At 40.7% G+C, this 21,552-nt stretch overlaps 1 protein-coding gene across 1 annotated transcript in view; it reads left to right on the top strand.

Moving 5' to 3' along the window:
• Positions 1–21,552, top strand: part of cdh13 (cadherin 13, H-cadherin (heart)) — a 241,191-nt gene that overhangs the window by 104,373 nt on the left and 115,266 nt on the right. The window contains exon 9 of the mRNA XM_054619535.1: positions 10,607–10,785. Coding sequence (XP_054475510.1) covers positions 10,607–10,785 — 179 coding nt within the window. The remainder of the gene's footprint in view (positions 1–10,606; positions 10,786–21,552) is intronic.

The following is a 21,552-nucleotide window of genomic DNA, read 5'->3' as shown; positions in this document are numbered from 1 at the left end:
TGGCTTTGCCTCCAGGACAACTGCAGTGCTCCTTGACAAAGTCTTACTGGAGAGATTAACTGCATTCTTGATGTTGCCTAATGGTGAGTTCATGATGGTGGTGGGGAACAAGGTCTTAAATGTCCCTACAAAATCTTACACCTGTGTTTTGGTCCTTTGATATTTGAGTATTTCCGTACTCATCAAACCATTCAGTGACCAATCATGCCCTGTATAGAAACAAATAGTATAGAAATGTTTCTTCATTTATTCATTCAGGTTTTTTCTTTTAATTTTCCACCCGTATATACGTATTTGGTTCAATAAAAAGAATACTATCAGACGATTGGTCCAATTAATTGCATTGTATTAACCAGGACCAAGTGGCTATTTAGATGTTAAGCTGATAAATTACCAAAGGAAATGTATGGCTTTGTATGAAATAATATACCTGATTGAATGTTGCTAAACTCCATGAAATCATGCATTGTCTGGCTCTTTTGTGTAATCTGTCTCTTAATAGTTGGCGTACTTCCTGCATAAAAATCCTGTGTGAGAGGTTGCGATCTTTCTCTCAAATGGCTCCCCTGGGTCTTGCATTTTAATGAGTTGCCTTGAGCCTTCAGTCCATATTCCAAAATCTAGTTAAGATGAAAGTCTCCCCTTACGATTAAACCTTGGCTCACAAACTAACCCTCAAAGCCAAGCGTGAAACGGCGAGGAAGGCAGACAGAGGTAGATAGGGCACAACAAATACTTGTATTCTGACAGCTAAGCAACTGCAAATGTCTTGGCCAGTGCATGTTGGATCACAGTTATAGAGAAGAGAAAATGAGTGGAAAATTACTGCAAATGAATAGTAAATAATTTCAACTCTTTGATATGACCGCCCACTCTATTTCCAGCTCTTACTATCCACCCACCTCCTGGCAATAAAGATGATATCAGTTCAAGTGGAGAGTTTTTCTGCTCCTCCAGAGTCTCTGTCGGTCTCTGTGGAGATCGTCTTTGTGGATCCATCAAGCATTCCTCTAAGGAAGCTTCAGCCAGATAAGCGTGAGAACAATCAGACATGATCTGATGTCTAATTGTGACCACACCAAGATGATTAATTAAGCTTAAGAAAACGATCGCAATATTCTGTCACTTCCCTGCCCACCCCCTGAGATTAATGACTAGTTTTTTTGCTTTGGCACAACATTGAAAGTGTGAACCGTTTGGACATGTCTGGTGGCATCACAGCCACAGGGTAATTAGATATACTTTAATGATGGCATCATGTGGTGTGGCTGCTGAAGTTTTCCCTTAATCAATACACCCTAGGTTGTTATTGAGTTTGCTGATTACTGTTGCAACTGTGTGCCGTGCACAGCTGAGTCAACAGCTTCGGTACATTCTCAAAATATCACATTTCATTAACCTTCAACCACACGCTTCCCCTCTGCATCTTTTCTTTGAGATGAGAGGGAGATTGTTTCTTGAGCCTCCATATTACCCTACACACTTTCTTCTAACAACCTTTGCTTCTCTTTATACATCTCTCTACAAACCTACTTAGGTGCTTGAACTCTTCTCCCCTTCCAACCCTGTCTACTACAAATGTACATTCACATACAACTTAACTGTACTCTGAATTACATTTGGAGAGAAACATAAGTTTTACCAGAGCGGAAGGTTGCAGTTTTAAGACCTCAAACACGTGGTTTACAAAAAAAAAAGACAGACGCAGCTATGGAACTACTTAATTGTGTTAAGTAATAAACTTCATGGTCACAAAAAAAAAAAAAAAACAACAAACCTACTTGGTTAGGCTTATGCGACGAAACTGCTACTCGGTTATGTTTAGGTAACAAAAGTACTTGGATCACATGGGAGCGTAATCCACAGCAAAATAATTTTCCCTCTAAATGTCGTTCATAATGCAGTAGTTTTATGGGAACTTAATTTTATGGAGATATGGCTGCCTCTTCTGCCTCACCATTTCTATGCTATATTCTTGCCTTAAGAATTTAGCATAGAAATGGTCTGTTTTCTTCTCACATCTAGTTTTTATTTTTACTTTCCTCTCCCATCCTCTGGGCTCATCTCGGGGTCATGAGAGGAGGTGGTTCAGCCGGTCATTATGCTCCGTGGACTGTCGGCCAACCTCAGCGCCTGACATTTGGCTCCACAATGGGACATGTAGCGTTCATTATGCCAGTGGAAGAGGTGGGGCCATGCAGAGATATGCAAATACAGGAGAGTTAGCTATGAAGGGAAAAACCCTTATTTCAATCTCTAGTGAAATAGTTGTGTAGTTTTTGCTGTTGCACACATGGTGTTGGTGCTTAAGACATGAACATGAACACAGACAAACATAACATCTTATGTTGTGGTTCTGAATGGTGTATTAAAATATTTAATATTTTTTATGATTTAAAACAGCATGATGGCTCTGTTATTGGGGTTTGCATGTTCTTCTGTGTTTTTGTGTCTGCACAGTTTTCCTCACCTGTCGCTCAGGGGTATGATTGGCACTAAATTGAAAAAAGCATTGTCTTGTTCATAGTGCTTACCTGGCTAAAATAATAAATAGCCTAATAAATGATGAACAAATTATTAAAAACTCAGTACAAATGAAATTATCTGAGACAAGGGGAAATTCTGCAGAAAATGCAAATGTGTGGCTTTCGTATCTACGAGTTACTTACCAACAGCAAACACTGGAAATAATTTACTGGACTTTTAAATTTGTTCAGCGTTTGTATCAGTAATCATTGGCAAAACCAACTATATTGACACTGTGAACTACAACTGGACGAAGGAGGTGTGAATGAGAGCATATGCTATTTTGTACATTTTGTTTAAATTAAACCAACAGGTGTTGCCGTTGCATTTTCTGAAACAGTGGCTGATGTGACAAGTTCAATTTTCTGTTCACAGATTTTCCCAGCGGTACATGTTTGTACTTGTTTCAACATGTCTTAATAAATGTTCAATAATCATGAAAGTGTTCCAAGAGAGATCCAACCAAATCAGAATGAAATTACTGATGATTGAATTGATTAAGAAGCCAAGAGGTACAAAGTAATGTGAATTATAATGATTTTATATCATGTACTTAAATCCTTTCTTCTACTTTAGAGTGTAGACCACATATGTTTGAAAACTTTAGACAGAAGAGAAGGAGTTGGAGCCATTGTTAGGAAGTCACTTCAACTTGGTGTTAAGCACTCTTGATTTGATCCATTTGAAGTGGTCCATTGTGGTAAATCATAATGTATTCTGATGAGAAACTGACATATGTAGAGGTCTACTGTTAGTTTAACCAGGTTGAACTGAAAATAATTGCTTTTTGACCTTTCATTTGCATAAATGCCTTGTCCCATGTTTGGCCCAGTGACTTCATATGAACATTAGAAGCGGGTGCATATTAAAATACATGAATACACACCTGGAATGTAAATGTTTATTTATTCTGACTATTTTCTTATGAACGCTCCATACCCAACTCTTTTTTTCCCCCTCTCCAATGACTATATAATTCAATTATTTTTTCAATTATCAAGTTAAGATGTGATTTCATTAGCCAGCTGTGATTGTTATTGCTTAGATGGAAGAGTTGTTTCCCAGGTTCTTCTGTTCATTAGCTTTTGCGTTATTTATTTTCTCATTAGCCAGTTATTTATATTCTCATGAGCAAATGTGTCATTGGTATGCTGTGAGGAAAACAATAACCATCCCTCTGTCAATCTGTGTTTGTAAACTGTGCATCAGTACAACCACTAGCACAAACTTATGTTTTGTATCTATTCATTATATGGCACCAGGATTGTCGTAGATATACAGTATTATGTAACCCTTCCATCCATACACTGTTTTTTTATAAGATGCTGACTGCCTGTACTTTATTCTTATTCCTTTGTGGATTACATTGTGCTGTATCGAGCATGAATTGTTTATTATGTAGCTTTTGCCACTGGTCCAGCTATGACCTGAGCTGACAGGGGCTGAGGAGATAGAATGGGGAAACTTCATTGTGGAGGGGGCAGAAGAGGGAGCTGGGCTGTTTTTCTCTCCAGTCACATCAGTGTCAGCTCAATGCTCATTATCTCAAATTTAGTTTCCATGCTGCAGAGCTCGACAACAGTTCTCCACATTCACAGCTTCAGCCGCTATCGTGTAGCATCTAAATTAATTTATTTGGAGAAGTTTTACAACTAGCTGAATGGTGAAACTGTATTCAAAACAACGGTTGCTTCACCCCGGAGCTGTAAATATAGATTTGAATTTGTGCTGCAAACAAGAAATATAACAAAAGAATCAAGTTGCAGATCGATCCGGGCACAATATGAAAAGATGTACATGCTGTGCTGGAAATGAAGAAGAATGCACTGTAATAATGTTCTTGGGTTAGAGGTTGGCAAAGAATGACATTTTGACCTAAAGGAATAATTTTATCTGAGCAGTTGTGTTTGCATTAAACAATTTTCAGGAAAGGCACTTCTGTAGAAGTTTTTGGTAGATGGTATTTATATATTTCAGAATATTAAAAAAAACCTGCCAGAGACAATTTTGTTATTATCTTCTATCTAGTTATAACATGAAGTCATTTAATGCCCATATATAATCTTTGTACACTTAGTTTACTTGGGAGAACATATACCAAATTGTTGTATGTGCAGTTTACCGGCAGATGAATACAGTTTTATTTTTTATTTTCCTATTCCTTTTTTCATATAGACATATCTTCCCTTTGGGTCTTGAGAATGAGCCACAGAGTTTACTAGGTGTACAGCATCGACAGGAAAACCCTCTGGAGATGCTTTTGGTACAGTCATGTAGGATAGTGCAGATGGCACCGTTTGGGAGTGATAGCAACCAGGAAGGTGAGCAGGCGAGGAGGTTCAGTCCACTGGAATGAATAATTTGGCAAATAGCTATGGATATGCTGACAGCGCCTATGAGATGATGGGAATACAAAACAGTTTAACGGGCTGGAGAAGTATGGAGCAGGCCTACGTACCAATATACCAGACCATCACACATTCACTATGTAGTTTGGTGTAACCCTGCATACAAGTAAAAGGTAAACAATTTAAAGTAAGTTTAAAATTCCCAAAAATGTGTATTGCGCTATTGCAGATTATATACGACAGCCATTTGCCAGTGCAAGCAGGACGTGATTTGATCAAGAGAAAATCAGGTCTTTAGAATTATCTCTTTGAAATGACAAGTTTAACAAAAGACAGAGAGGAAAACAGACAATTGGATTTCAAAACACTCAAGAGTGGTGTAGTGGTAAAAATAGGCAGGCAAACAGCGCAGATAGGTCGAGTACAACGCAGCATTCAGTCACACAGACAACCCGGTGCTGCATCACCAATACACACCTTACTACTTCAAAGACAGGACTGCGTGTATCAAGAGTTGAGGAGAGGAGACTCATTTTAGACGTGAGTGGAAAAAGATGGATAGGCAAAGAATGAAAATCTCAGAAGCCACTTTTCGCTTGAATAGTTGTTTCATCAACAATGCATTGTGATGAAAAGTGCATTGAAGCTTCTTATGTTGTCCAAGCAAACATCATTTAGATACTCTCTTTTCTGAAAATATATGTCCCTGTTTATGTTAAAGTTGCAATGTGTAAAATCTGGCTTAGCTAGATGTATTGGTCAGCATTTCACCTCTACTACTGGGTCCATACAATTTAAATTCACAGTCATTGGTTAAAACTAAAAATTGCCAACTAACAGGCAAGAATACGCAAAATTCAACCAAACTGGCTAAACTTGGAGAGCAGGTAAAAAATAACCCTGCTATTTCTTTTTGTGATGCTTATTTTGTGTTTACTGTGCCACTAACTGTACTGCTGTACGGTCCAGGAACGTTTTGGTAGTTTCTTAACCGAATTAAATCCAAAATTGCAGGTATATGTTTCCTATTTCAGTGCGGAGACAGCCTCAGGAGACGGACCGTCAATGAGAGGAGCTGTATTAACACAAATTCAGCAATTGCAAACCCCAGCGACGGGTGTTCGATCCCAGGGGGAACTGCCCTGATTTCCCGCAGGATCAGCAAACTTTCTGTTGCAGCCGTAATAGACCCAGTTCTGCTGCTGGCCAGCAACTCCCGGCGCTGTGATTTGCACTGGCTGAATGCTAGTTGCTACTGCTAACCGCTAACTAAAGGCTCATCTCCTGGATCAGCCACCCGCTCTCCTCCCTGCAGAGTAGTCTATTGCTGGCGGCAAGGATGAAATAAAAATACTCATTAGTCATTTATTGTTTCTGAAACTTATAACCACATGCAAAAAATATTTTTTCTTATTTACACCTGTGCTTTTTGAACTGCGACATGTCAAAATGTCAGTTGTGAGAGTTAATTGCTTCCTTTTAACAGTTTCAGAGACTTGAAGAGGTAAAAATACTGAACAAAAAGGTAATATTAGAGAAAAGTCAGGAAAAGTAATATCAGTTCTTTAGCAGAATTATCTTTATATTTACTATTTTCTACAGTGTTAATCATCTCAAAACCGCTAAGATTCATCATGCAACCATCTGGTATTGTGACCCCAATGTTGGGAGCCACTGCATCAGGTGTAAGTTTTTGAATGGTGTTACTACTCTGCCCTTTAGAAATACAAGTAGACTGCCGCTGAGGGGAGAAGCAAGTTTGAACCATGAGTAAAATAAAACAGTTGCATTGCTAGTCTGAATGTGTTGTGGAACTGAGTGCTCCAGTAAAATAACTTGTACTCATATTTTAAAGCCAATGGACACTTGTTTTTAGAAAGTGTTTCTCTATAATATTAAGGATTATTTACTAAATAAACAACAATCAAAGTAAAAGTCAAAATATATACTTATTTATCATTAATAATCATTCAGCAGCTAACAAGTTTGAATAGGACCATTCGAGTGTGGTTTGATCAGAGTTTATTGACAGTGCTGGCAACACAAGCAAACCTCCTTACAACTGTGGTACCACTATGGTACCGCAAGCCTGGTGTGCGCTAAGCTCTTGCGCCATGTGCCGCATATTTTTTGGGCTATTTTTGGACGCGCATTAAAGCAAAAATATTCTCAACTCGTCAATGTCACACTTGACCGAGGCGGCCACTTCTTCTTTTGATGCCGGTAGATGTTGTAGGAATGGCGAATGTAATTAGCGTTTTCCTTTAACTCTTTTAACAGCAGAGCAACCCCAAGAGCACGATGTCTGCATTGAGTAAATTTTTTTCATCGTTATTTACATTTGAGCACCCAGTTGCAAAGGCAACCCCCGCTCAACAAGCTCATCAGCTGCTTTGCCGGACTCGCTTTGCCATGGGGCATTTTGAAAAAGCGACACTTATGGGTATGATCTGCCCCAAATATGTAATTTCATTACTCAGAACCTCAGCTTGACTACATAGTAAATATGGACAGATATAATGTCAATAATTAGGGCCAAAAAAAAGTACTAAGAAATCAACGTAGGTTAACCAAATGTTTAGTGTTGGCATTTTCTACTACTTTTGCAGATTTCAACTTTCTGTTTGTCTCTATCAAGCACTGCTTTCTGCTACTTATGTGCGTGTAATTCATAGTCATGTACAATCTCAACAGTATTGGTATTGGATGAGATGATTCATCTTTGATCTCCCTTTGATCTCATTCACACCTGAGAATAGAGTGGGTCAGCTCTTACTCCTCAGTCATTTGAGTCTGATTAATAGAAATCCCATTTCAGCTTTTGAAACATCCATCGTACATTTTGAATAATTTAAAATAAAATTACAATCACTCACACTCATGTGGATCTCTGTCACATAGACACACACATAGGCTCAAACACATCCTAGCATCACATTTACCCTTTTAAAAAAAAGTCTGCGCTCTCTTGCTTCATCGTGGCTCTTCACACTGTGTCAGTTCCCTGGTGGCACCCACAGATCTGCAGCCCCCCCCCCCACCCCCCTACTGATTTCCCTTGGTGTTTGAGAAAGATATAGGAGTTAGCTGTAGGCAACAGCGTTGTGTCCCACCAGCCCCAGTGATGAAATCAATCCACGACATGTGTATCTGTGTGCGCTCTCGTTTTCTGTGTGAATCGGTGATGTTTTACCTCACAGTCCAGCTCTCCGTTTCTCACTCTTTCTCTTCTTGTTGATTGAGCACCGCACATGTTCAACGCATTTCACTTGACAGACAGTGTGCTTGCAGACTCTCTCTCTGCCGTCTCAATCTTGATTGTATCACTTTTCTCCTCGTCTAGTCTGAGCTGGTGTCATCCAGCAGCACGGCAGATTGGTCCAAGTGATAGCGAGGTAATGGCAGTCCTGCGCATTCACCTCCATCCCACCATATAACCATCCAATGCAGTTAAGATTGATTGGGCCTTGCCTCCCGCCAGAGGCTGAAGCTGATAGGACAGGGCAATGAGTCCTCGCTGAGGCAACATACACAATGTCATGTTATGATTAAACACAACAGACATCATTGTTAGTTATAATCGGCCCCATTGTCCCATTACAGCATGCTAGATGTTTATCATGTAAGCTGAGTGATGCTGTGTTGTATTCTGGACCGACCCACTGCTTATTGGTTACATGATACTCATTTGTGAGTGGAATTATGGTATCTGATGAAGACAGTGAGGATTGAGAGGGCCACTCCGACATCACATAAAACATGTTATATGATTGCGTTGCATTCGAGAGACCTTAACCAGCCAGAATGAGATCATAATTCATTGAGATCTGTTCAAGATAACCAATTTAGTCATCATTTCTTAACACTAATTTGCTGCCGGTCGGTGTGTCCGTGTGCAAAACCGGTGTGTGTTTGTTGGCAGGCTCACTGAGTCATCTCTGACAGTGTGGCTTCAAGGTGTGAAGTGGAACAGAATACAGGTAATGGAGGAGATGGGACTGTGTAATTATTCTGCAGAGGAAGGATTACTGGTTTACTTAACCATTAGCGGTTTCACCTTGAAGTGCAAATGCCAAGGGGATAAAACCCACACCTCTCTGCCCCTCATTACCTTCAACTGGACTAAAGACGTTTGGAACTAAGCCATTATTATTTAATGTAGACTTTGCATATTTTGCGGTAGACCTTTTTGTGTCTTATTTGAATAGTTGGGCTAATGCACTGTGGCAAAGTAACATCGGGTATTAAGGAGAAGCATGAAAAGAGATTGATGTTTATGAGCCATGCAACGCACTGCTGTTATTTGGTGCTTAGGAGAATGTTTCGGTAAGTATGTGGGTCAAGTAAGAAATCACAAGGGGGTTTGTTGTCAGAAAACAGATAAAACTGCAGTGGGCTTAATTATTTCACAAAATAAACATCTTTCTGTAAGGTAACACAGGCAAGACTTTCATAAGCTAAATGGCTGCTAGACTATTGATAAAAAGAAAAAAAAACTGAAAGCAGATTCATAAACATTGATTAGTTGTGTTATTTCTGAATTATGACCGAATCTACTGTCTATACTTTGTTACTGTGTATAGTATAAAAAAAACCTCAACCCACCTTTTTTAATAAATCACTTTTCACACACATACACACACACACACACACACACACACACACACACGTTAATCAGTTCTACATTTCAGAAGTATCCATCTGTATCGGAAGCACACCGTCTCATCAGAATGCAGTCACGTATCTCTCTGAAAGCGAGTGAAACTTAAAGCTTAAACAAATGGAGGAGGTATTCATCCGGTGAAGTTTTAACCAGAGGTGTCTGACTGAAAGCTGGTGACAGCAATAACATGAAGCACTGGATGGAGATGCAGTTTATAGACACTTCTGCCCGCAATGGAGAAATGGAAAAACACCACTCAGAAGTGACACAACTTAATGTGTGTGTGTGTGAGGCACATATCCGTGCGTTTGCCTGTGCTCATTTCTGTATGTGTGGATTGAGTGAGTCCCGCTGAATCTGTGTGAGAGTCTCGTCGCTGACAGGAAGGAGAGATTGAGGGTTGAGGGTGTGTCAAGGATTGCCTCCTATTTCAGCTCAGCTGCAGCGGGCGAGATTTCCATTTTTGTTCCCATTACCAAATCAAATGCGCCGTGCTGTTCGAGCTGACACCGGAGAGAAAACACATGATTGGGAGAGGCTAACTTTTTAAGCGGCTATCAGTAGTTTCAAATTGCTCTTTTCAAACATCAGCTGCTATGATTGCCCTCAGTTTGGATCCCCAAACACAATGCATATCATAATACACATTTGTAAATATAATTTAGAGAACAAACCTGTCGTACTGTTTTTGTCTTGGCGAAACTGTCTTAGCATGAACATGTGTTCCAGTAATTCCTGAATTTCTTTTCAAGCTTAAAACGTGCATCTACAAAGTTTAGGAACGTAAAGCTTTTGAAATAAAAAATGTCAAAATGTGCGTACCTTTTGAAAGAGTCTGTTTGAGAGAACTAACATATTTCAGGAGCTTTTTACATTGTGTTTTGGTTACGCAATTAAAAATGCTCATCAATCTACAGAATCCAAAAGAAATTCCTGCTGTATCTTAAAAAAGGGTGTTTCAGCCTTCTAAAATACCGTATTCACACATGTGTTTAGCTCCCTCTCTCACAAATGTCAAATAAAAATGTTCGAGCTCGTACTCAACCTTGTCTGTCACTGTCTCCTCCAGGTACCACGGTGATGACAATGACGGCACTCGACGCGGACGACCCCGGTACAGATAACGCAGCACTGCGCTACAGTATCGTTAGGCAGTCGCCGGACAAGCCGTCCCCGAACATGTTCTTCATCGATGCAGAAAGAGGCGACATAGTCACTGTCATCGCCGACAAGTTACTTGACAGAGAGGTGGGTTGACTTGACAAAAGTGTGCAAATGTGTGTGTGTGTGTGTGTGTGTGTGGTGTCACACTCTGTTCCAAGTGGAACACAACCTGTTCCGAGCGGAACAGAGTGTGACTCATCGCTGGACATGTTATTGTCACAAGCCTTACATGTGTTGCTGCCATTTTCGTGGTACATCTAGTCTCTCTCAACATGTCATCAATGCTGCAAGTGAGTAGAATGAAGAAAGTGTGTAAATACAGTATGTGTGTGTGTCACATGCCACCCACGTGTGTGTGTCTTTGTGAGAATAAGCGCTGGTGCATTCCAATGAGCGGGCGCAGAAGCCAGATGAGAGTCTCTCCATTTCCCCGTCTAACCGGAGCGAGACAACGGGATGATTGCTTTTTCAGCAGGGTGACGAATGCCAGAACATCGATTGGGTTTGCTGGTGGAAGAGGAATATTAGCTGTTGTCAGACACTTAGCGCATAGTTTAATTGAGGTGATACACACTCATCCGCCGGCTCTGGTGGTGTCCAACAAGCCCGGCTGAAAACCTCCCATCCGGAACTGCTGGAACCATGGCGGCTAACCGCCCTGATGAGCCGTTCCCCGAGCTACGGTAAACTGTTTGATAGAGGCGTAATTGATTAAAAGGACGGTGAAATTAGATGTACTGTAATCAATGCAGTGAGCACGGTTGGTGCTTTCTGAGGCGATTGAGAGATTGAATGTTTCAAGAGATGTATGCTGGTCTTACTTCTCGGTGATAGTGAGCCTTTTGAAGGATGTCATTTCAAGGGTTTTTCAAAAGATCCATGAAAAGAACAAATAGGAAAAACAATAACAGTACTCCTCCATGCCAAGATTTATTACAACCATTAACAGGCTGGTGTTGGTATATGCAGTTGAATGCCTTCAAAGTAGGCACACACAGCCAAATTGTCAGCCTGTTTGTGGCCTCAATAAATCTCTGATCATTTTATTTTCCATAGGCGATAAACTCTTGAAGATATTAGTAAGTCCTTCAAAGTCAACAAGACCTGAGACCCAAGTCTGCTGTCTCTGTATGTGGGTGGATTCACATTGGAGTCAAGTTTGATTATTTCACTCACACAGCTGATTTAATGAGCACCTTAGCGGCCACCCAATGATTCTCATTGGGAGCTGTCTGGACGGGGCTGATTGCACACCTGTTCCTGTCACATTTCCAGCTGCTTTGATGCAGAGATATATGAAGAGGTTTTTGTTATTACCTGTTCAACCTGTTGGAGCCGGGGTTTCTTTAGTTTCTTCAGACCTGTATGGGAGCAGACTGTCCTGGTAACGGGATTGCACACCGATTTTAAATATTTACTAAAAGTTGTATGAAGCCTTTTGTGGCTCCAGATGGGGCTGTGTGAAGTCTGATAACTTGCCTAAAGTGATGTCACTTGTGTCATCGTGGGTTGGGGTTAAGATTACAAGTCTGAAAAAAAAAATAATCTGGGATGTGGAGTTAAGTGGACTTCAAATCATAGATTTTGACTCTTTTAACGAAGTGTGTCTTCCCACACAAAATGATTATAAAAACTTTAGGAAAAAAAACCTGATGGCTGAGGATTTTCCATTTTATCTTCTCTTCATGAAGTATCACTGATGTGACTAATACCTTCCTGACATCAGTGTTTTCTCCTTGTTTTTCCTCTGCGGAGCCAACTCATTTGTGTTCTACAGCAACTCAATACGCACAAATCTTCCTTTTTGAGTATGAGAAGTGTCACAGTCAATGAAAGATGTGGCCACCTTGTAGCTGTTTAAGCCCGAAGCGCCATGTTGTCTTTATGTTGTATCTACAATTATCTAGCCCCCTCACACCGCCATAATTTATTAGTCTGCTGGATTTTTCAAAAATGTCCTCTGGGAATTAAGCAGTAGTCCAGCCGCAGTGCAGCATCTCTGTGAAAAGTAATACTACTTCAGTCAGCAGAGCCAGATGGAAGTGCAGAAAGCATAAGTTCTAAACTGTCCTTGTCTAGGTCTGGAGAGATTTAAGCCCAGCCACTTCAGCACATTCTCATAAATATGGCTCCGGCATGTCACATATCCAATCCATCTGCCATGCAGAATATAGTTTTTTTGGAGACAGCATGGCCAGCATATGTTTTCAGTATATGTTTGACAGAGAGAGAAAGTAAGAGGTTTACACACCAAAACAAAGACCAAGAAAGGAAGAGCGAGAGATGACCAAATTTTGCCCCTCCGTTGTCCAAATTTCACATAATTCAGGTTGAGCTCTGAGTGTGTTTGGATAGATATCATTCCTTCTCCGGGGAAGCGGAAAGCAATCCGGAGGAAATTGGAAAATCAATTTTGTCACATTGAAATCAGTTTCATTTCCCCTCTGGTGTTTTCTCTTTGGTGTAAAATCCTGTCTTGATATGTACATTTACTCAGCCGCTCTATGTTTTTCTCCTCACTTCACTGTGGGCACGTCTCCTCCTCACTGTCTGACACACAACGCTGCTGGATCAATGGCAGGCTGTAATTTTTGACAGCTAATATTGCTGTGGGGGATGAGGCCATTTTCATAAGTCTGAAAAGAGGAAGTTCATATCTTACACTGAATACACATGTAAATCTCTCTTAATATCCCGAAAGCTGGAAGAGGAAATCAATCTGCTTCACATAAATGTCCATCTTCACCTGTTATCTTCAGAAATCTGAGAGTGTCTGCTGATGAGCTTAGGCTGTGCAGTGTAGCTACCACATGAATAAACACGACTGTTCGACAGGAACTGGAATTAAAAAGTGCCAACATGTCAACAGCGAGTCTGCCTCCCACAGCTAACGTAGTAACAGTTCTAACAGTGTGAGGGGGGACTGGATGGCGTTACCAGTTGTAACCGCTATATGAGAGCAGTGCAGAGTGGCGGCTGTGAGCTAACCAGTGGGGTGCCCACATGCACTAACATGCACTAAAAGCACGCTCAGATGGCCCGGCTACGTAAACAAAGAAGGAGAACTCTGATAACAACACACACAGAGGGAGAGTGACTAAATTATCTAATCATCCTCCTGCTAAATTATTGTTCAAAATGTTAAATGCAGCTTCTTTACATTTTTTTACTTTTTGTTAAATGTAGAATTTGATCAGAAAAGTCAATATACTGATAAACATCTGATTGGTAATGTGAGAAAGAAAAGGGTTGAAACCTCTCACCAACATGGCCCCCTCTTGTGAAGGCGAGCATATGGCTGCTTGACAGAGGCCGTGTGTGATGTGTTATGTTATCTCTCTGACAGATAGAAAGGAATTATGTTTGTCCAAGCTTAAATGAACCAATCTGTGATGTACCGTATTTTCCGCACTATAGGGCGCACTGGATTATAAGGCGCACTGTCAATGAATGGTCTATTTTCGATCTTTTTTCATATATAAGGCGCACCGGACTATAAGGCGCATTAAGCGAAACAAAACAGTCAGTCAGTCAAACTTCCTCCACTTCCGTACCATTGATTCATTAACGTTGAATTCTCTCGCAGCTGCTCTATTCCCATGTTCTACTGCGTGACTGACAGCCTTGAGTGTGAAGTCCGCGTCGTAAGCGTGTCTCTTGACAGGAGCCATGCTGGGTCCTTATACACACACACTGTAATATTATGGTGAAGCACAGTATGTATTACTCCGCGACGCTCCTGACTACGGTGGCCGTAATGCTGCTGCGGTGCGGCTTTGTAGTTTACCAAAGTCGTACTAAAACATGTTGACAGAGCGCCGTGTACCACACAAAACCGCTTCGAGGTCAGTAAGCACAACCAGAATTAATCCATATATAAGGCGCTCCGGATTATAAGGCGCACTGTCGTTTTTTGAGAAAATTAAAGGCTTTTATAGTGCGAAAAATACGGTAACCCCATGAGTTACATCATTCGTAACCCTAAAGTTCTCTCAGAAAACTTTGCTTTCTTGCATCACTTCGCATTCACACAGCCCTTACGCAGTGCATCCTTTTTCAGAGGCTTGTGAACTGGAGGAGTGGAGAGGTTAATCAGAAAAGGAGTGAGGAGAGCTGGGGATGATGGAGGCATGCAGGCAGGGAGCACAGTAAATGTCCCTCTGGTCTCAAAAATAACAAGGCTCCTCTAAGTTCGCTCATGTCTAGTCATGTGACTCGTATACAGTCACTTGTAACGAGCATGAATCTTCAAATAAACACGTGTACAATCATTCATATATTCTGATTTATACTGCCCTGATGACATGGTGAATACCAATTTACCAGCACACAGAGACACACACGCAAATAGATGTGGAAAGCATGCCTTGCTGTCCAGACGAGGATTTGGTGTTCTGAGAGGTAACCAAATAGGAAAAATGAAAGTGGAGAGCTGAGGTTATTGGCTTGAACTTCATGCAGAATGTATTTAACGCTACTACACTGATACAGTGATCACATATCCTAGGCATGAGCACAGACATCTGCCGATGCCACAGACACACACACACACACACACACACACACACACACACACACACAGTCGTTGTGATCTATTTCAGTCTATGGAGTGTCTGTGTGCAGGCAGGCTGTAACCAGAGAGGACAGACTGCTAATGGCAGTGTGACTTTCTGACTCTCTAATGCTCTCTGGCCAATCTGGGAGCTGTCACTGCTAAGGATAGCCAATCGATGGAGTCGGCCGACCCCTCCATCCCCTTCCATGTTCTACAAAGGTGAATTACATGGAGATACAATGGATGTGTGTGTGTGTGCGTGCGTGCGTGTGTGTGTGTGTGTGTGTGTGTGTGTGTGTGTGTGTGGGTGGTGGAATTGTGATGTTTATATTCAAGCAGGTAAACCTGAATGTTTATTTTTTATTTTGAGTTCATTTTTTTCCTCCATTCCCTTCCATCTGTGAAGATACGTCGTGAGTGCTTGTTAAAACCATTTTTATTCTGTCAGACAAATAGTACATCTTAACAACCAATGCCGTAAACAACATGTTTGTTTGTTTTTTAGCTGAAGGTGACTTTCAGATTGAATGGCAGTGCTTAACAAGCATTATAGGAAAGAAATATGTGCACCTAAAAATGCTAGTCAGTTGAATATATGCAGCCTGTTTTACTGTATACATAACCAGGATGGGTTGTATTCTTTGCTGAGGCACGCACATCGTCTGTCAGTAGTTTATTAAGGACTTACCATCCTGCTGCCTGCACTGTTAATGTTTTTTCTTACCTTACATCTCTTGCTCTGTTATGCTTAACGGGTACAAATCCAGAGTGACAGGTAGATGGATGAATGTACACAATTATCTCTGATCAGCAGTATCGTACGTAACGGTGGCTGTAAGTAAAGTGACCCGGTGTTTGTTTGGTGCGACCTTGGCAGTGTGCTTCCTGACAGCGTTCGGCTGATAAGAAAGCTTATCCTGTCTAATGGCTTATTTGGCTCGGTGGCCAGAGTGGCTACATGAGGTAGAGCGCTTGTCCCGTAACCACAAGGTTGGTGGTTCAAGCCCCTCTACCGGCAACATGCCGAGGTGTCCTTGAGCGAGACACCTAACCCCAAGTTGCTCCCCGGGCGCTTCATTGCAGCCCACTGCTCCTCCGGGATGGGTTAAATGCAGAGAAATAATTTCCCCATTGTGGGACTAATAAAGGATTGATTATTATTATTATTATTATTACATGCCTGTGCGCTGTGATGAATGACAACCCGAAGCTTTGGCAGGTTCCCCCGCTGTGGAAAAACCAAACTGGCTTCCTCTGCTTTCATGGTTGTGATTCTTTCCCTCTTTATTGTGCTTTTCTTTCCCCCTCTCGTTGTGTCCGTCCCTTGCATTGTCTTCTCACTGATTTTCATTTTGTTTTATTTTCTCTCTTTGTCTCCCTGTCTCACTGTCTATCGCTTTCTTTTTGTTTCTGTCAGCCTCGCCTCCCCTTTCTCTGTCAACACTTCACTCTGGACATCCAATTACTCGCAGGTCATAGCATAGTGATTCCATTCAGAGCAGCGCCGTTCAGCGCCGGGCCTCAAACAGCCATTCAAATGACATCCTCGGCTGCCTTCAGAGTTGCCGCTCTGCAAAATGTTGTTTTCAAACATTTCCGGGGGCACCACCTAATCTGATCCCCCACACATAATTGAATGTCAGTCGTCACATAAAGATGCTTTCCTCTCTTCAATTAGCGTCTCGTTTCCTCGTGTCACAGCAACGAGACAAAGCAGACAGAGAGATATTTACTCCTCCCAGGTAGAGAAGCCTGAGAGAGTTATTATATTATGTCATTTATATGCAAATAATACAGCGAGGGGAACACATTGATAAGATTTCATTACAGCAGATCTGATGTGCACTTCAGTTTATAAACTCCCTTTCATCCCCCTATTATGATCTGGAGATTGGAAAGGTGCGACGTAGATGAGCTGGGTGGTGAGAGATGCAGGCAAGTATAGACAGAGTTAGGAGGCCCAGAAGGCTCAGAGTGGCCAGTGTGAGGAGACGCAGTGCAGCCTGTGAGGTGGCCGACAAGAAGGACGAATGATCAGAGGGAGAGTGAAGTGCCGGTGCGATATCTGCTAAGAGATGCAGCCTCCTGTCTCCAGCTTAATGGAGAAGTGAGACCCGGGAACGTTCGTGGGTGAAGCGACTGTAGCATGATGGATGATCATTTTTAGCAACCGCGTAGGGATTTTTATTCATAGCAACAACAAAGAAGCCGATGCACTTTGTATTCACTGCCCAGGCAAGATGGGGTTTTTTTTTCAACCATATCTGTAGTCTTCAGTAGCTTCAGATTTGTGTGGAGGTAATTTAAAGATACAGCAGTGTATATCTGCAAAACTGAGAGCATCTAGACCTACAGTATATAAATGAACTACAGCCGGTGTGTATAAATGAACTACAGCCGGTGTGTATAAATTAACTACAACCAGTGTGGACTACAAGAAATGTGAAATATATTCATAGGTCTTTCTACCCTTCAGAAAAAGTCGATACATTTTTATTTTTTATTTACCCTGTTGCTTCCTGTATGAAGTTTGGACCTTATGTGCTCGTACTGTAGAAAAGGGGTGCTCTTCGCGAGTTTTCATTACCTAAATTTACCTAAAATTGAATTTAAAATGAACTTTTGAGATTGATTTGCCTTTCGGTTTTAATTTGCCTAGTTCATGAAGTATGTGTTTTGGTCTCGGTGTGCTCAATATCGGAAGTACTTCTAACTGGGGCTGTTAAAATTAATTCAGTTGAGAACTATATTAACACATGGAGATCATCTAGAAGATGATGAAAATACATAATACAAATAAACCTTTATTTTAAAAGACTTTTATTGTAAAGTAACGCTAGTTATAGGAAATTACAATATGAAATGAAAGATGCATGTAGATCACTCTATATAACATGTTTCCATATGAGGTGATTGTCTTTTGTTAAAGACTTATCATTAACATATAAGGCATTGCATTTTTAATATGTTAAAGTTCCCCTCATGACGTTTTTTTAAGACATAAAGGTACTGTGTGCTTAATAATAATTTGGCTAATAAGGTATTTCCATAAAATAATTGCTTCCTTTAAAAGGAACAAGATTCTGGTATCAAAGCGTACTGGTTTCCGTTTCTTTTCTCAGTAGTATTGTCTAATCACGTTTGAGCAGGCTTTGGTCGAATGATTAAACTTTTTATTGGCTTAAAATATACTTGTAAACTCACCTCACTTCACTCACATTGTCATATCAAATATTCTTCTTCATTGAAAAAAGAAAAAGATACTTTAGGCTCTACACTATTGTGTATTCAGCGTATAGGGCAGACCAGGGGTTCATAGAACGTTCATTATACAGTTCATTAAGTTCAGTATTTTGCAGTGGCTGATGTCAAATACAATCCCTTATTTTAGGCTTATGAACCATCCAGATTTGTTCAACACTTAAAATATTCATATTTAGCTTCTTTCTCAAGAACAGCACTTTTACTGACATTGTCTTCTACTGCTGTTCACACACTTGACATTTGCTACAGTAAAACAACAAATTACGGTTTGTCATGTTTAAAAAGGAAAGGTACAGGCAACCACAGTCGTAATGTTCAAATTATGTGTATTTTCGAGTCGCTCAAGATTCGGTTGAATGACATGTAAATTACTTAATTTGACATGCAACTGTTTGCAGTGCAGCAAGAAGACAAAACAACCAGATAACACTTCCTCCCACATACTGTAGATGATGGCTTTAACACAGAAAAGAAGTCCAGAAAAGAAAGTGAAACACTTGAGTACATTACCAAGAGAACCCATTATAAAGAATGTTACTGCAGTGTCTCCTTATGTGATGGCCAGTAGCCAGAGTTCTGGCAGCTGTAATCAATACAGTGTAGTTGGTGTGAACCCAACCACCTCACTCTCTCTTGTTCTTCCCTGAAATGAACAAGGTGGACACCGTTCACAGGCATTGATGAAATACGGTTCCCCTCCTTTCCCCTTCCATCTGAATCCTTCCTCTCCTCCTCCTCCTCTCTTCCCTCCATCCTCCATGCTCCTCCTCCCTTCTCTCCCTCTTCTATCATGCCTCTGTCCAGTTGCATTAGTGAGGAAATGAGATTCCCCCTAATTAATTAGATCTCTGAGTGCTAAAGATGAAGATTACATCCCAATGAAGGTTAGAGGTGTCAATCACAGTTTTTTTTTTTTTTTTTTAAGCAGCGCATTCCTCAAGATAAATTGAGTCCCCTGGGCATTGTGGGTAAAAGTGTGTGTTGTTAATCTTATTTTTTTTTCATTCCCCTTTTGCTTTAATTGAGTCTCACTGACAGAAGTCACTGAAAGCCTGGGACCAGAGAGAACAACAAGGTAGGGGCTCGGTTGGATGAGACGAGTCAGGGAAAATGGAAATAAGAAGGAGAAAGGTGAAAGGTGAAAAATGTGATCATTAAGGCACTAAGAGGATGGAACAACGGAGAGGAATAAGGCTGGACACATTTCATAATAGAGGTAAAAATTAAGAGATACGGTACCGTGATTACTTTTAGAAAATAAATTATTTTCATATTAGATTATGACCTAAAGAAAAAGTCTGATGTACAATTTAATTTTTGCTAATTTGATAGGTCTTTAAAAGATTAATATAATTAGTAATGGAAACAAATAATGCTTGACAGATTTGGTCAACTTATACGAGTCAAAATTCCCATTCCCTACTGTCTTTAACTCTGTACCCTCTTCTTTGAAGTCTAATGCCGTGGTCCGTTGTCAACTCAGCTATTTATTTCCGCCATCAACCATGCAAGAAATAACTACTATATCTGCTCTATACTTGTTGTGGCAGTCCCAGATATCCCGGGAAACTAAACGCCGTCTTGTCTGGGTTCAAAACATCATCCGGAGGCGCTCGGTGGATTTCGTCTAGCCGTATTCACTGAATCCAGCAAGCCACACGTCGGCTGGTTTACTACAGCTGTATGAACCGAAAATAAACAATTTTACTGTGATTTTAATTGCAATAAATGTACAAAAAGGGATGCCGAAATAACAACATAATGATGGTTGTTTGTAAAAAGTCAGATATTAAATATTTCGCGAACTATCGCGGCAGGATCGGTTACTTCCTACCATCAGACCTCCATGCCGCAACGTGCATCGAACTAGCAGAGAACTTAGCGCAAACTGTCTCCATTGTCAAAGACCCAAGAGAGACCTATGTACGTGTCAGCCTCGCCATTCTGCCTTTCGATTATAGAGGACGGAAACACAGTAACTGTATAGCCATATCGTTCATTTACTCGTAAAGCCTTAAAAAAAAAAAACAGTGTTTACCTGAGGGGAAACCTGAGGTGGTAGCTATGTGTGTTCACGCTCACGTGCACGAATATGCACTAAACGCACAGGCGGCCTGCCCATCTATGTCAACAAACCAAGGAGAAGCTGGAATTACAACACACACATAGGGAGAGTGACTAAATTCTCTCCTCAGGTAAACATTACTTCCATATATTTACTTGGCAAAAAGTTGTTTGCTCCTATACTAATGACTCCCGTTTATTGCAACTTTAATCTTAATATTTGCTCTGAACGTTCACAATTTACCCACATACCAAAACCAATTTTTCTTCGGAGAGACATTTTCGTGATTAAAACAAAGGCAAAATGATGTTGTTCATTTGTGAGCAATTAAAATCACAGCAAAGTCATCTCTTCCCCGTGCGGTTTGCCAGAGCTCGATGAGTTTCTACTGTGTACATTCAGTAACCTGCTTGGCATCCCAGAGTGCTGTAATGACTTTTCAAACATCCATTATTTATGTCCATGTGGCACAGGGGAAGATACACTGCAGCAACACAATCTGTTCAAAGTCTAAAACTTAAGAAGCTGGCAGATGATGGAATTTTTTTTTTCTGTGAAGCCAATTGACTCTCATCAAGCTGTGATTAAAGAATTAGGTCTGAGACGGTGAAATAATTTCACAAATAATGGTATGTTTCCATTACAAACATCTTTGAACATATTTGAATAATGTCTTCTGTGATGGTAAATTTAACTATGGTTATATCATCAGGGCTGTTTTGGGTCTGGTTTGAGGACTACAGAATTATAAAAGAAAGCCTGCATTACAAACTGATGGTGTAGGGATTAAATTATGTAGGGTTTACTAGGACGGAAGGGTCTATATCTTGGCCTCTGTTGCTTTCTAAATATATGTGAGACCCCCAATATTGTGGACGTGTAATACTAAAAAAATTGCTGGATCCCTCGAAACTCCTCCGCCTCTCCCTTACTTTATTTTCCTTTATCAATTTCCAGGTTTCTTATT

Source organism: Anoplopoma fimbria, chromosome 19, assembly GCF_027596085.1.
Source record: "Anoplopoma fimbria isolate UVic2021 breed Golden Eagle Sablefish chromosome 19, Afim_UVic_2022, whole genome shotgun sequence".
Classification (NCBI taxonomy): Eukaryota; Metazoa; Chordata; class Actinopteri; order Perciformes; family Anoplopomatidae; genus Anoplopoma; species Anoplopoma fimbria.
Note: the sequence above shows the minus strand (reverse complement) of the source record. Positions and strands in the feature narration are given on the sequence as shown.